We start from the raw sequence: 15,040 nt of genomic DNA on the forward strand, positions 1-15,040 counted from the left end.
TATACTGCACCGTACGAAAATACTGTTCTTCTATTTTTAAAGGCTCTTGAGCCGCACTATCATGGTCACCATCAGCGCTATGCTTCCCAACAATGGCACTCGGGAGATTCGCCCAACCACTGCACGTGGTGACCACAACCGTCACTCTGCTGTTTGTCTTTGCATCTTTTTTCCTCCATTACAACTCCAACACGCACCTCAAGCCTTCAATCCTACGCAAAAGAGCTCTTCGCGTGATTATATTCCAGTGCATATCGGCTTCTTACATCTCTGAAATGATCATTATCTCCCGACAGCAGCATGGACTTGATCCAACTCCCGACCATATCTTCGCAGCAGTCACCACTGCGTTGGCATGGGCTACGACCTGCCTCCGCAAGGATATTCTCGTCACAGAAGCTACTGGTCTCAGCGTGATTGCCCTCCTCTTTGGCATTCCTGGTCTGGTTCTCGATGCCATTCACCTGGATCGCCCAGCAGTGCACAGAACCCTGATCGTCCTGGATTCCATCCGATTACTCTTTGTTAGCGGCGTGCTTGCGAACTGTCTATTCCACGCCCGTTCACAAAAGACTCCACTCAAGAGCGAGGAAGAGGAGGATATGATACCGTGTCTGGGCGAAGCCAATGGCCATTCCGCACACAGTCCGATCTCCTACGGCACCACACGGACAGATGGCATCGAATCTTCCTGCAGTGAAGACGCAAGCGATTCAGAGACCTCCTCCGACGAGGACGAGCCCGACGATTCTCGCACCAGCCAGCTCCGCAAGACCGGCAGCTGGATAGCATACATCCAGAACTTCCAGGTCTTCCTCCCGTTCCTGATCCCCCGGAAGGATCGCAAGGTGCAGGCCTGCCTCCTCGTCTGCGTCCTCTGCCTCATCGCCGACCGCGGGCTGAACGTCCTGGTGCCGCGCCAGCTGGGCATTGTCGCGGACAAGCTCTTCGCCCGGGAGTCGCCGTCCACGGAGCTGGGCGTCTACATCGCGCTCAACCTCCTGCACGGCCAGTCGGGCGTAGAGATGATCCTCTCCCTCGCGAAGATCCCAATCAAGCAGTTCTCCTACCGCCAACTAACAACCACGGCGTTCGGCCACGTCATGGACCTAGGCATGGACTTCCACTCGGACCGCGACTCGGCCGAGGTGATGAAAGCGATGGAGCAAGGCGAGGCGCTGACCAACCTCGTCGAGGTGGCGCTGCTCGAGATCGCGCCCGCCATCCTCGACACGGGCGTGGCATTCGTCTTCCTGTACCGCAAGTTTACCTCCACCGCGGCGCTGAGCATGCTCATCGCGACGCTGGCCTTCACGACCGTCGAAGTCATCACCGCCGACTGGAACGTCGCCAACCGGCGGCGACAGACCCGCGCCGAGCGCGCCGAGGCGCGCGTCCTGCACCAGGCCATCCAGGGCTGGCCGACGGTCTTCATCTTCAACATGTTCGACCACGAGCGGGCGCGCTTCGGGGCCGCCGTCGACCGCCATCTGCAGGCCACGCGCGCCTGGTCGCAGCGCGACGCCTACACCACCGCGCTGACGGAGGCCTTCTTCCCGGCGACCTTCGCCCTGCTAGCGACCCTGGTCGCGCGCGAGGTGCAGGCCGGCCGCGCCTCGCCCGGCGACTTCGTGTTCCTGGTGCAGTACTGGGACTCGCTGATCTGGCCCATCAAGTACCTCTCCAAGGACTACCGGTGGCTTGTCGCGGAGCTCGTCGGCGCCGAGCGGCTCCTCGACCTCCTCCGCACCAAACCCACCGTCACCGACGCGCCGGACGCCCTCGCCCTCGACCCGTCGACCGTCGAAGGCCGCATCGAGTTCAACAACGTCACCTTCGCCTACGCCACCGACAAACACCACCTCCCCACCCTGCAGAACATAACCCTCACCGCATCCCCGGGTCAAACCATCGCCCTCGTCGGCGCCACCGGCGCCGGCAAATCCAGCCTCACGAAACTCCTCCTGCGCGCCTACGACCTGCCCCAAACACCCACAGCGGGAACCATCACCCTTGACGCCCACGACATCCGCTCCCTCACGCAATCCTCTCTCCGGCAAACCATAGGCGTCGTCCCCCAGAGCCCTCTGCTCTTCAACACCTCCATCCTCGACAACCTCCGGTACGCGCGGCCTTCCGCTAGTGCGGCCGAGATCCACGCCGCGTGTCGCAGCGCCGCCATCCACGAGAAGATCCTCTCCTTCCCCAAGGGCTATGCCACCAAGGTCGGGGAGCAGGGGGTCAAGCTGTCCGGCGGGGAGGTGCAGCGGTTGGCGATCGCGAGGGTGCTCCTGAAGAATCCCGCTGTACTAGTGCTGGATGAGGCGACGAGTGCGGTGGATACGGAGACGGAGTGGGTGGTGCAGCGGGCTTTGTTTGGTTCGCACGCTCCGGAGGACATAGGGGGTGGATGTGGAGGCAAGGGTATGGGGATGAGGAAGAAGAGGAAGCGCACGACGCTTGTGATTGCGCATCGGCTTTCGACGGTGGTGCGGGCGGATTTGATCGTGGTGTTGCATGAGGGGAGGATTGTGGAGAGGGGGACGCATGAGGGGTTGTTGAAGGAGCGGGGGAGGTATTTTGGGCTTTGGGAGAGGCAGTTGATGGGCGAGGAGAAGGAGATGCCTTTGGTGGATATAGATGGGAGTTCGTTACCTTAAATTGGGGCTGTTTTGGCGTTATCTCGGTCGGATGCTTTGAGATACCACTTTTACTGTTATAGAGTTCAATTACGGTCATTCACCGAATCATAAATCATGCATAATCATCAGATTAAACGCAAACTATCTAGCTACCGCAAAACAATCAAGGCGAAAGACGCAGAAAAGCAAATAAAGCGCAAAACCATTCTTCATGTCTCGATCCGCAGGCTGCGACCCATCTTCCCCTCGACATCATGGCTGTGGTACACACAGCTCAACAGCACCAGTCTAGTTGGTGTACCAGGTGGAACCGCCAGTGCAAGTCCCCTGGAAGGTGAAGGAAGAGTTGGTTTGCACGATACGGGCAATCGGCTTCTCCGCCTGGTCGGTGGGGTAGAAGTCGATGATGAATTTCTGTGTCAGTCGGACTGTCAGCAAAAGTCCTCTCCCTGATGTGTATGGTTTATACTCACGTTCGCATCCATGTAGACCTTGATGCTCTGGTTTCCTTGAAGGGTTTGCTGGTCGTCATAGTAGACGGTTGCGCTAATCATTGTGAGACGTGATGTTCAGATTCTCAAGACAGTACAAATGTGACGGGGCCTGTCCATTGCACAAGAGAATCAATGCTGGTGGTACTCACTTGATGTAAGCATGGTTCACCCGGAAGAACCCCGCCACCTCGCCCCGGACCGACTGCCCCATGCTCTGGGAGGTCAGATCGAAGCTCAAGTCGACCCGGCTGATGTCGACTTTGCCCCGGATCCGGTCGTGGTAGTTCCAGTGGTAGCAGGAGCACTCATGCGCGTCCCGCAGCGAGGCCTCCAGCACCTGACGGCCCAGGGGCCGGCTGACCTCCTGCTCGAAGGCCTTCTTGATCTGGGTCTCTGAAACGTCGTGGCCTGCGGAGCCACTGATCGTGACGCGGCGGAAGAGGGCCAGGAGCTCGTCGTCGGCGAGGCCGAGCTGGGGGGCTTGGAGAGCCATCATCGCGGGTGCAGGAGCAGGAGTAGAGCGGGTTACTGCGGTGGCCATCTTGCTTGAGTGAGTTGGGACTCTGGTTTAGTGTTGAGGTAATGAGTAGGAAGAGCTTGTTGTTCTGAAGGTTGGATGGTGGTGCTGATGATGAAAGACGTCTAGAGAGGGCAATGTTCGTCCCTTATATAGACATTTGAGGTGATCAGAACACAGGAGATAGTTTTCGAGTCCTGGTCTTGACCGGAATGCCAGGAGGATGGTCGATTGGTGACATGGTGTCGCACCTCGAAGCAATTCACATTTTGAGTCCAATGGTTTTGACGACGAGTTGCTACAAACTGCTATCTGCGCGGCTTTCACACTGCAGCTTCATGTTGCAAACTCGTAAGTCGCGGTGTTAGGCACAAATTCACACTCTTTGAAGGCCTGCTTCTCCTAGCACGTTAGCTTTACATTGCGCGTTCTCCAGCTAGCCACAAAGCTGACCAGACATGGAACACGATTGCGTCGAGGCATCTATACGCTTTTCATTCGGTAATTGGCAGGCACGAAGAGCATTGACGGTTGGTGTGTATGTTGACCATAAATCCAATCACTTGTCGCTATTGAAGATCATTCGTGGAGAACTCTGTTTGCATACGAATGAGGTGTGTGTTTGACACTTAAAAAGCTGCAACTGCTGACTCTACAAGGCCTCCACCTGTTTGGCATCTGCGCCTAGTATGAGACTGGGCAGCGAGAGAATAGTTCATGAGGTAAGTAAGTTCTACCTCAATGCAGCCGGCCAACGGCACAAATGTCAATGAAGTGGCTTATCCATAGCTATCAATGCTCAATGTGATGAACGGGCATGGAACTAGCATGGTGTTGAGTAGAAACAAACCTCGACAGACACAATTAACGGCATGGTGAAATGCAGGCTGGATTGTACACAAGCACGTATGGAAGATGATTTTTTGCGGTGGCACGCAATGCTACGGCGTAAGTCTGTCCCGGTCGATGTGAGCAAGATTGCCATGCACTTCTCAGCTTCACTGAGACCAAGCCAAAGTGCGAATTTCTCGATACTCGGTGATTAGGCTGCGGTTCGCATTCTCCGGAGCAGTGACCGAGGCGGAGCGGGGATATGCACAACACGACAGGGATAAGGCGTTCCCTGCAGGATGTCTGCAGACGCTGGCTGAGGAACCCGTTGGGTTCAACTAATGAGCAGCTGAGTCCGCTGCATTCAGGCCCAGCTTGCGCATGATCATGGATCGTTTAGGACGAACCGTTCGTCGTGTTGGTCCTGCCGTGGCAGCGTGGCAATTGTTCCAGTGACAGCTGGCGTTGACGGCCTGGATTTCAGCCAGCCTCTTGATCATCCCGAGCACTGACACGACCTTTAGGTTTGCTGTGCAGGGTAGTGGGTTGTGTCACCACCCACTCCACGTGCGGATGGCTACACAATATCGTAAGTCATGGTTCTTAGCACAGGTGGTGACTGGTCTTGTCGGTATCCTCTCGGAGGGCTCTATGATCTGGAAGTCCGGGGCAAGCGACCACGTCAGCAGCGCCATCCGCTCGTAGCTTTTCTTTGGCGGCTGTCAAAGTGGTTCATTGCTTTTTCTCAAGGTAGCGAGGAGCCTGTTAGCAAACAGAAAAGCTCTTGCTACGGTGAGGATAGGTATCTGTTGTTGCGCGCAGACATTGCTGGAGTGGACAAACAAGACATGCCCGAGGAGAAACTCGAAGACAATCAAGCATGACAAATTGGGATGGGAGGTGTTTGCAAAAGGGAGAGAAAGAGAGATGAAGATGAGGAAGAGGCAGAGGAAGAGGGAGAGAAGATGGAGCTATGAGGGGAGGAGGAAGACGAGGTCACGGGACTCTGTACCTTCTTCTTTTTTCTTATTCAACTTCTTCTACTAGCATCAACGATCTACTTGATTCTCTCCGCGATCTACAAACACGTCCCGAGACGCATTTCCGACATGCCCCAAGCCTCTGCCAAGCCCGAGGGAGTCGCCGGCAATAAGTCGGCTGAAGAACATCGCCGCTTCAGGGTTTCGGCAGATCGGAGTGGAGAGAGGAGAGAGGCGAGAGGATACGAGTCGCGGAGTACGAGCTCAGAGCTCCTATTCCGGACTATACCCGATTGACTAGAAACCCCCTCCGCGGTCCCCACTATGATTCATGTTCTTCTCCTCTGGTCTCCTATCTCTATCTCTTGTCACTTTCAAGAGCATCTCCGCTGAAAAGTATCGTTTTTAATCACTTGTGTAGGTGCCTGTGCAGCTTCGACGAGATATCCGCCTGTTCCGGTGCTAACCGCCATCTACTAGAACCAACTGCTCAACCACAATACATCATGGCTTCTGATATGGAATATGTTCGGTATACCGTCACCGTAGACTCTTGATTTGAAGCACATTTCCCCTGCTGATAACATGAAAAATGCAGTCTTGGCAACTCCGGCCTCAAGATCTCCAAGATCATCCTGGGTACCATGTCCTACGGCACCAGACAATGGCAGGACTGGGTACTGGATGAGGAGGAAGCCCTCCCCTTGATCGAGCACGCCTACAAGCGCGGAATCAACACTTGGGATACGGTTTTTCCCCAAATTCTCCGCATTCTGATGGAATTCCCGATCACCCAGCTGACAGCCAGATCAGGCCGACGTCTATTCCCACGGTCGCTCGGAGGAGATCATCGGCAAGGCGCTGAAGCAATTCAACATCCCGCGCGACCGGGTCGTTATTATGACCAAGTGCTTCTTCGGCGTGGACGACGAAGGGGGCATGCCTCCCATTTCCGCCTGCGGCCGGAACGACGCCGGATTCGTCAACCGCGTTGGCCTGTCTCGCAAGCACATCTTCGATGCTGTGGACGCCAGTGTCCAGAGACTTGGCACCTATATCGACGTGCTGCAGATCCACCGGCTGGATCGCGACACGCCCCGCGAGGAGATCATGCGGGCGCTCAACGATGTGGTCGAGAGTGGGAAAGTGAGATATATCGGTGCCAGTACGGTAAGCACGCCCATAAAAACAAGAAAACACACTGTCCAATGATGCTCTTCACGTTCATCACACCCTTATACTAACGGTTTATCACCAAGATGGCCGCCTGGGAATTCCAGACCCTGCAGAACATCGCCGCCCGCAACGGCTGGCATCAGTTCATCTCCATGCAGAACTTCCACAACCTGCTGGCCCGCGAGGAAGAGCGAGAAATGATCCCCTACTGCCAGGACGCGGGCGTGGGCCTGATCCCCTGGTCGCCCATGGCGCGGGGCGTGCTGGCGCGGCCCTGGGGCTCGCGCTCGACGGTGCGCGAGTCGACCGACGGCGCCCTCAAGATGCTGATCCGCAGCCGCGAGACGGAGGCCGACAAGGCGATCGTGGATCGCGTCGAGGAGCTCGCCCAGAAGAAGGGCGTGAGCATGGCGCAGATCGCCATCGCCTGGTCCCTGAGCCACCCGAAGGAGAACCCGATTCTGGGCCTCAGCAGCAAGGAGCGCATCGACGAGGCCGTTGCGGCCATCAAGGTGCAGTTGACCGCCGAGGAGATCAAATATCTGGAAGAACCGTATGTCCCTCGGGCAGTGTCGAGCTTGGAGCGGTGATTTCGAGGCGCGCTAGAATTGGTGTAGTGCTTTGGTTCTGTCAATAGAGATAGTTCCTAAATGAAAGCTCCAACTTTGCAACCTTTTTGCGCGAGGGACACAAGCCCACCGAACTAGACTATGATACCATCCTACAAAGTCAACCTTAAATTATTACGTCGCCATGTACATCGCGTGAGACTATCACTACTGGAGGTGAGGCAATCAGAACGAATATGATATAAGTATATGCCATTGATAATCGTGGTATTCATTCGCGGAAGGGCAAGGGCTAAAGTGAGCTGAGATAGATAGGGTTTGAACGGATGAAATCCGTCACACAAATAAGATATCAAGATATCAGACAATCGTACAGGGACCAAGAACAATAAACAAGGTTAGCTTGGTCCCATAAAAAATAAATGTTATCGACAGTAACGCTCCAGCTCCTGGCTCTTATGTTACGAAGACAATATTCTGCAATGGTCGATGATATTATGACATAGCACAAGGGAAAAAAAAAAGATATAGGGGTATTGCTCAACCTCTGCAAGAGGGAGGTGAAATGTATGGGATTGAAGATGGCGCCTCGCTGTACTGGGTTTTTCTGGCTAACATGGCCAACACCAGGTGGGACAAGGGGATGGGAGTGGAGGTGTGTGGTCAATGAGGTCATATCAGAAGCACCAGGCTTCTGTTTCTCTGTCGTGGGACGGATGGATTTCAATGTGAATGGGCACTTTTGCGGATGATGAAGTCGAATAGACTGCTGAGTCGATGTCGACGTTTGCCCTTGGGTGGAGTCGGCTCGACGGATTTGGTGTTCGATGGAGACGCATTCCCGTTTGCTCGGTCCGGCTGTGGTGGTAATTGTTGTTGTTGGGACTGCGGGCGAGGGTTTCTTGTACCTTGCGACCGGTCGATGTCCTTGTCTGGCGCTTGCTTCGAGACCTGCGCCTCGGACTTTCTCCGGTGGGACCAGCGTCTGCGTGTGCTCAAATCTTGTCGAGCCGGGGTGGGCGTAGCGTTGGTATCCGCGTCATGGACGGGCTCACGAGTGCTGGAAAGCGTGCTGTGGCGGTTGAGGCGGCCGAGGGTGCCAGAGGCACGTCGGTTGGTCCGCTCAATGAATGCTGCTCCGGTTGAGTTGGAACGTTTCGATAGACGCCCGAGCGTTGATTGGTCGGAAATTGTGTTGGGGGGTGATGACATGCAGCTGGATGTGGACATGCGGTGTTGTCTGCGGTTCGTGGCGGCGGGGCCTGTCGGATTGCTGACCTCTTCTTCCAAGGACCGATCGGCTTCAGCCCTAACGGCTGTCGGGGAGCTCTGTCGTGACGGACAGCGGGATCTGGGGTTGAGCGTCGAAGCGGCGTCGTTGTAGCTGAAGGTATGCGACCAGCCCTCTCGGAAGGCCACCCAGAAGCTAGTAACAATAATCAACATGCGTAGGTCGTCGTCAACAGGCATCCTTCCGCTCAATGGCTCGTCCATCTCCGAGAGGTCGCTAATCACCGACATGGCAGAAGTAGGGGAAGCGATCCCCGAGGTGGCCGGTATTGAGTACTCGTGGAATACCTCCAAATGGTTCCGGGTCATCGTGGCGAGGACAGGGTGACGGCGGGTGTTGGGGTTGATCACGCTGAATGTGAAGCGCTTGCTGTCTTCCTGCAGGCCAAAATCTGGGGGTGCCGATACACGACGGTTCTTGCTTCCCCGCAGCACCCATCGCAGGACCTGGATACCTTCGTCGGTCTGGGCCACGAACTCGTAGGAGCCATTGGCCAAAGGTGTCGCCTCCCAAACTGGTCCATAACTAAGGCAGATCTCCGCTTTGCCTTTCGATAGTGCATCATCCGTCAACAGCTGGCATATCGTTGCGACAACTTCACGGTGCTCTCCGTTTTCTTCATCGGAGCTCAGATGCCTGTCGGCAAAATCGCCTTGGCTCTGTTCAAAGCGATCGCCGGTGACGACGATAAGGTCGTTGGGACCAAGCCCTTTTTTGCCGCGAAAGATGGTTGGGAATTTGCGGGCCAGTCTAGGCAGAAACACACTCGACGGGAGGACGTCCAAAATGGGTAAGGGACGCGGGGTTTGTGACACCTGTTGGAGCTGTAAGAGGAGCTTGGGTCGGAGTTTCAGTCGCCTGTGACGTGCGTGGGATGCGGGATGCGCTAATTGGTATGACGTTTTAGGTCGCGACGATGGTTTCCTAGTCGAATATGAGCGAGCGATCCTCGAGGAAGCTAGAGTCGGCCCGACGGTCGAATGCTCGTCATCGCTCGACAATAATATCTGGTCTACTGCAGGTGGCCTCGACATTGCACGTGGTTGTTCTTGCAGCGGCGGCTTTTCTGTTTCTGTCACTTTGCGCCGGCCGTACAAGCTTCCCAGACCCCAGGTTGGTAGCGTCGCGAAGGATACAGGCGGCGAGGAATGGCGCGACGAGGTCTGGAGATCGGATTGGGGACCAAGGACGTCGCTGTCATGAGCTGCTGCTGCATCCGCGGTCAATCCAAGGTTGAATAGCATTTCTTTTCTGGGCTTCAACCACGCCTATCGGTGCTCCGGACTACCATTGACCAGTAGTAGTACGGCGACAGAGGTGGAAGCGCGCCTATAGTTGGGTGATCGCGGACAATAGGTTGTTCTCGTTAAGAGCTAAATGTCGAAGCTTCGTTCAATTCAAAATCGAAGATGGTGAGATGGTAGGAAATGGAGAAAGGAAAGTGCATCAGCAAAGAGCTGAATGAGAATGAGGATAAGAAAGTGATGATTGTTGGCCGTGGCCTGCACGACAATGAACAGCTCGGTAGGTAGCAAGCGAGGCTGAGGCGGAGGCTGTGAAATCGGGTGGGGAAAGGGGAAAGAAAAGGAAAGGAGTGAGGTCAGAAGTGAGAGAGGGGAGAGAATCAAAGAATAGGAGAAGGAACGAAGAGTCCCGGAAAAGTTCAGGTCGGACAAACGTGGAGAAATCTATAGATCGTGGGACGAAGGAGGCAAAGGATGAGAATGGGCGAGAGAGTGGGTATGGGTAACAAGTATAAGGAGGAAGAGGAGGGAGGAAAACGAAGAAATACGGGTGTAAGGATGGATTGTCAAGTATACGTAGTAGTGCTGCGTAGTGCTGCTGCTGCTGCTGCGTAGTGATGGGGGGGGAAGCTTTTCAGCCTTCAGCCTTTTTGCTAATTCAGCCTTTCGTTTGCTCGGGCAAGGGACGGTCGGCCTTAATAGTTAGAATAAGATCCCACTAGAATTGTCCACCTGGATGACTGCTGCATGTCAGACGAAGGAGATCGTGGATCAATAATGGAAGGAAGTGGTCAGTGGTCAGGATGAAGCACCGGAGGTTAAAGGAAAGGGTCAGTGTCATTCGGTAATTAATATAAGTATCATAGAAGTCTCATGAGGGGGGAACCTCAGAGAAGGGGGGAAAAAAAAAGAGAAAAAAAAAAGAAAAAAGAAATTTGATGATGGGCCAACAACGAGCCAAAGTAATGATCATTAATCATGGATCCAGTTGACTGGATTTATTCAGTTTTCCCCGATCTATCAGGATGATTTTTAGGTTCAAGGAACAAATCATACTGCTGCATTTATGGAGCTGTGAAGCGACCAGACTAGACGGCGATCTTCGGCACCCACACTTAACCACTATCCCTCTGAACTTGGTAGACGGCTCGTATCAATTTTTCAACATTTCAGCCCGTTACGGAGCCCTTCCTCCGGTAGCTATGGGGCACAATGAGTTATGCATGGGGCGAAGACACAAGGAGGGGCAGGTAGGTTTAAGGTATGTACAGTACAGAAGTAGTCAGTAGTAGTTAGTTAGCAGTCTAGCAGATGACTACAGTACTGTACAGTAAGTAAGTAAGTCACAGCAGTCCGTACAGGCAAATAACTAAGTTACTAGGTACTAAACAACTGAATAACTCCGCTGGCGTTCGGAGGTGGAGGAGGTGCAGCAACTTCCGTCGTCCGTAACTCTGGGCGGAAGAACGGATTTTGCAAGACCTTCTCCGTCACGGAAGCCGGAAACGCCGACTTGCCGTCTTCTGTTTCGGAGCCTCGGCCTCGCAACTATCCATGGTTTATGTCAGAATTCGACTGCCCCAGAAGCATAAGGCTGAATTTGCTTGTTTACTGTTTCTCGGTTTCGACGACGAGCCCGGCTGACAGATCATCGCCAGGAATCACCTAGATGATACCATACAATTAGAGTAATTCACTCTTAAACTCTTACTGAGTGTCCCCACTGATATCCTATGACAAATCTGGACAACATTTGACTAATTACCTGAAGGATTGCAAAGTTTGGATAGTTAGTCATTTTAACTGACTCATTGTAATCCCGCATAACTACTACTACTCGAGAAAACTCGTGAGAGAAAATTAGCTGCCCGCCTGCCACAGTGCCAATTTCCAACTGCCAACTGCCAACCGACTCTGACTGAGTTCGTTTTCTTGGCTGGGCCACAGTGCTTGGCGTTGCACTTAACCACAATGAGGGTCTAGTCTCCTTCCTAGCGGAAACTTCGATGGCGAATTTCTTTATTTCGCGCAAATTTTACTGTGCAGTCTCGTGGATCTGGCCGGAAAGTCGGTCTGTCCAAGCAATTGACTGGCCAGTACCTGAGTGAGTATAGATAGATAGCTTCTGATGATCAGCTATTTTGTAGCAGTCAGTCCACGGGGCAACCCGAGCTAATCTCCTCGAGTATCACTTCAAAGTCACGGCGACAGATGGGCCCATCGTATTTCTTTTCAATGGATAAAGGTGGCCACTGGTCGGTACAACAAGCATTCCGCGTGATCAAACAGTGGGGCTTGAGCTCAGGAGGATCTTGAACAGAGGTTGCATCAGGGCGATATATCCAGCAGAAATTGAAACAGAGGTACAGTAGTGCATGCACATTTACAAAGTGGTGTATCGAATACTGGCTGAGTATATCATGCATTGAGCTCCTCATCATGAGAACCTATGGCATTGGCACGGAAAAGTTTTTGCATCCAATGACCTTCAAAACATGCTTGCTTTAGTTTCAACATAATGATTCAGGTTGACTCAGGTTGGATGAGTACCTAGGTATGGCCGTTGACCTTCCCTATCGAAGATGCCCTTGACGTGCTGCTTGCGTTACCGGAGATCCGAACAACAGAACACTCCAGATGAGAGGGTTGACCCAGTTGATCCGGTAGGGCTGACTTCCAAGTTGTCTGAGCCTCCGAGGGGGGGGAGGATTCATTGGAGGAGGGAGTTCTCACTTTCAAAAACTTTCTCCGCGATCCGGAGAACCTTGTCCTCTGACATCATCATTATCATAAATGGATATGATACTTAGTACACACCATGTACTGTAGTCTGACGAGTAAATTGGTATAAACCCCATCCCCGCTTGTCTATTTCTTGGATGTACTACTCAGTACTACGTATGTACTACTATGTATCAGTAAACTACTAAATTATTACACTAGATCGTACTCATATCACTGCGATGGAAAGGGACGCCACCCTCGCCATCAGGATGCAAGGCATTACGTATTTGTGCACCGCCATATGCTGAATAAGACATGGCTATGCTTGCCGAACTTTCCGTTCCGTTTAGCCACGGCTTGGCTCAACGCGTCTTTAATCATCCCTCCATGTTCACTTCTTCATAACTAATACATACTTACCTACCACCTCGACTTACCTCGGTTACTTGCCATCGTCCCATGATTAGAAGGTAGTGTGAAGTCCTGCGTTAGACCATCACACAGGATTCATCGCGTTATCCTCGATCGAGGCCACAATGACAGCCATCTAGAGAGGCACATAGAACATCGCGTGGATAGGGAAGACCAAAGAGTGCATGCATAGTTTGGATATGCTGATGCCTATGGATAATATGAGTTCATCAACTTACGCAGGCTCGCGAGCGGCGAATCGCCCCAGCATCCTGGATCCCGCCCGTCCTATTAGAGGCTTGACAATCGCTTTCTGTCTATGGAAGGTGCTGATATTCCTGGTCATCGTCTCGTGCCCAGGACTGGGCTACGATACCTCCACAAGCCACCTTTATGAGTACCACGATACCAACAGCTCTGATGTCATGTCAGAGGACATCGAAGATCTACTTCTCACCGTTCCACGAAAGTTCGTCCGGTGGGACTCTATCTACTTCTTGCATATAGCTCAGCAGGGGTATGTCTTCGAGCAAGAGTGGGCATTTGGCTATGGCTACACTCGAGCCTTAGCTTACCTGACTTCCGGTAAAAAAAGCTTCTTTTCTTTAAGCAAACCACTGGTGGCCACTAATGCCGATGTAGTTCTGCAAACCCTCACCGGCTTGGGAGGAGGGGTTATAATAGCGATTGAGGCGATCCTACTCTCTCACGTCGCACACTACCTCTCCGTTCTTGCGCTCTATAGACTGTCCGTTAATGTATTTGGAAACGACAGTACCACGCAACGACTCATCTGCCTGCTGTCCTCAGCTTTACATATAATCTGCCCCGCCGGAGCATTTCTTTCGGCTCCATATGGAGAGTCACTGTTCTCGTTCCTGAACATAACTGGTTTCTATCTCTACTCTTCCGCTTACTTGGATAACAAGAATGGCAAGCGTCTGTCCGGCGATTTCAAAACGCTTTTGTCCGCTGTTCTGTTCTCTGCAGCAACGACTGTTCGCAGCAATGGTATCTTAAGCGGGATATTGTTCGCCTATGACGCTTTCCTCCAGCTTCGACGGGTCGTGTCACAGAGTCTGTCATTGAACGCCTGTGCGCACCTGCTGGTTGCGATCGTGAGCGGTTGTATCATTGCTCTGGGGCTCATTCTCCCTCAGTATATCGCTCACACAGCATACTGTGGGGATGACCCTAATTCCCGGCCATGGTGCGAATGGTACGTTCCGAGTATATATGGTTGGGTGCAAAGCCATTATTGGTATGTGATTTCCTAGGTTTGAGCTGCACCAAATACACTAATCACAGGAACAGGAATGTGGGTTTCCTTCGGTATTGGAGTCTCTCGAACCTTCCACTATTTGTTCTAGCGATGCCCATGCTGGCTATACTCTTTCGCTCGTCTTTCTGGGCACTTGACATGGCTGTCCCTTTTATTTATCCAAGGGCTCTCAGTGGGATTGATCACGCTTCATCGTCAGCTACCACCGCCTCATTGCTCCTACGACTGGCTGCGCCTCAGGGAATCTTGGCTTTACTGGCCCTCACCAGCTATCACGTCCAGATCATCAATCGCATAGCTTCCGGTTATCCACTGTGGTATTGGTACCTTGCGTACTTGGTTTCTGGAAATTGGGGCCAAATCCCTCCTTCAATTCAACACAGCCGTACGTTCACAAGTGCGGTGCAGGGCATGGTGGCATATGCTTTGGTGCAGGCCACATTATTTGGGTCATTTTTACCACCAGCCTGAGGTAGCGATCCAAGCTAAGAAGAAGCCACCACATTCTAAATAAATGCATTTTCTAATTCCGCGGCCGATCATATAAAGCTGTCAAACTTTGTATACGAATCATTGTCAAATGAGAAGAACACAAAAATGAGAAGAAAATCAAGGAAAAGATTTTAGCACTGTATAAATAATGTATTCTGTAAACGTGATGGAGTTGAGGGAAAGTCCTTTGGGCAGGGAAGGATGCCTGTCTGACAACAGCATTACTAGTTAAATTGCCACCCCAAATCCCCCGCCTTTTTTCTGACCTTTCATTTAACCTTTTGCTTTAGCCCACCGATCCTAGCTGAGCGGTGGTGCACGGAGTCTTAATTGGGGTTCTATTTGGTGGTAGGTCGCTCTGGAGTCGGACCCATCGTTAGGCTGCCG

General features: G+C 52.8%; 5 protein-coding genes across 5 annotated transcripts; 3 read left to right on the forward strand and 2 right to left on the reverse strand.

Annotated features, from left to right (window-relative positions):
- The first annotated feature begins 15 nt into the window (after positions 1 to 15).
- BO95DRAFT_445306 (ABC transporter ATP-binding protein) lies at positions 16 to 2,840 on the forward strand. Its single transcript, XM_025587119.1, has one exon. The coding sequence runs from the start codon at positions 93 to 95 to the stop codon at positions 2,658 to 2,660; it is 2,568 nt and encodes an 855-aa protein (XP_025439827.1). The 5' UTR covers positions 16 to 92; the 3' UTR covers positions 2,661 to 2,840.
- Positions 2,790 to 3,911, reverse strand: BO95DRAFT_445307 (uncharacterized protein). The gene is made up of 3 exons (XM_025587120.1): positions 3,286 to 3,911; positions 3,116 to 3,188; positions 2,790 to 3,056 (listed from the first exon to the last, which is right to left on the reverse strand). The coding sequence occupies exons 1-3, from the start codon at positions 3,675 to 3,677 to the stop codon at positions 2,931 to 2,933; spliced, it is 591 nt and encodes a 196-aa protein (XP_025439828.1). The 5' UTR covers positions 3,678 to 3,911; the 3' UTR covers positions 2,790 to 2,930.
- Positions 3,912 to 5,970: 2,059 nt separating this feature from the next.
- On the forward strand, positions 5,971 to 7,230 carry BO95DRAFT_455202 (aldo/keto reductase; the record flags this gene model as incomplete). The annotated part of the gene is made up of 4 exons (XM_025588311.1): positions 5,971 to 5,996; positions 6,063 to 6,213; positions 6,278 to 6,634; positions 6,724 to 7,230. The coding sequence occupies 4 exons, from the start codon at positions 5,971 to 5,973 to the stop codon at positions 7,228 to 7,230; spliced, it is 1,041 nt and encodes a 346-aa protein (XP_025439829.1).
- A 230-nt stretch (positions 7,231 to 7,460) lies between these two features.
- Positions 7,461 to 9,744, reverse strand: BO95DRAFT_419116 (uncharacterized protein; the record flags this gene model as incomplete). The annotated part of the gene is made up of 2 exons (XM_025584480.1): positions 7,461 to 9,507; positions 9,580 to 9,744. 2 exons carry the CDS (start codon positions 9,742 to 9,744, stop codon positions 7,933 to 7,935), a joined length of 1,740 nt encoding a protein of 579 aa, XP_025439830.1. The 3' UTR covers positions 7,461 to 7,932.
- Positions 9,745 to 12,879: 3,135 nt separating this feature from the next.
- BO95DRAFT_445311 (DUF409 domain protein) lies at positions 12,880 to 14,779 on the forward strand. Its single transcript, XM_025587121.1, has 3 exons — positions 12,880 to 13,464; positions 13,522 to 14,140; positions 14,194 to 14,779. Exons 1-3 carry the CDS (start codon positions 13,101 to 13,103, stop codon positions 14,630 to 14,632), a joined length of 1,422 nt encoding a protein of 473 aa, XP_025439831.1. The 5' UTR covers positions 12,880 to 13,100; the 3' UTR covers positions 14,633 to 14,779.
- The last annotated feature ends 261 nt before the right edge of the window (positions 14,780 to 15,040 follow it).

Source organism: Aspergillus brunneoviolaceus (assembly GCF_003184695.1).
Source record: "Aspergillus brunneoviolaceus CBS 621.78 unplaced genomic scaffold BO95scaffold_55, whole genome shotgun sequence".
NCBI lineage: Eukaryota > Fungi > Ascomycota > Eurotiomycetes > Eurotiales > Aspergillaceae > Aspergillus > Aspergillus brunneoviolaceus.

Excerpts from the sequence above, each read along its gene's own strand:
- BO95DRAFT_445306 (XM_025587119.1), top strand. The coding sequence starts at position 93 with ATGGCACTCGGGAGATTCGCCCAACCACTGCACGTGGTGACCACAACC.
- BO95DRAFT_445307 (XM_025587120.1), bottom strand. The coding sequence starts at position 3,677 with ATGGCCACCGCAGTAACCCGCTCTACTCCTGCTCCTGCACCCGCGATG. Across the intron at positions 3,189-3,285 it reads GTGAACCATGCTTACATCAA|CGCAACCGTCTACTATGACG; the intron begins GTGAGTACCACC and ends CACAATGATTAG. Across the intron at positions 3,057-3,115 it reads AGGTCTACATGGATGCGAAC|AAATTCATCATCGACTTCTA; the intron begins GTGAGTATAAAC and ends CGACTGACACAG.
- BO95DRAFT_445311 (XM_025587121.1), top strand. The coding sequence starts at position 13,101 with ATGAGTTCATCAACTTACGCAGGCTCGCGAGCGGCGAATCGCCCCAGC. Across the intron at positions 13,465-13,521 it reads CTTAGCTTACCTGACTTCCG|TTCTGCAAACCCTCACCGGC; the intron begins GTAAAAAAAGCT and ends ATGCCGATGTAG. Across the intron at positions 14,141-14,193 it reads TGGGTGCAAAGCCATTATTG|GAATGTGGGTTTCCTTCGGT; the intron begins GTATGTGATTTC and ends TCACAGGAACAG.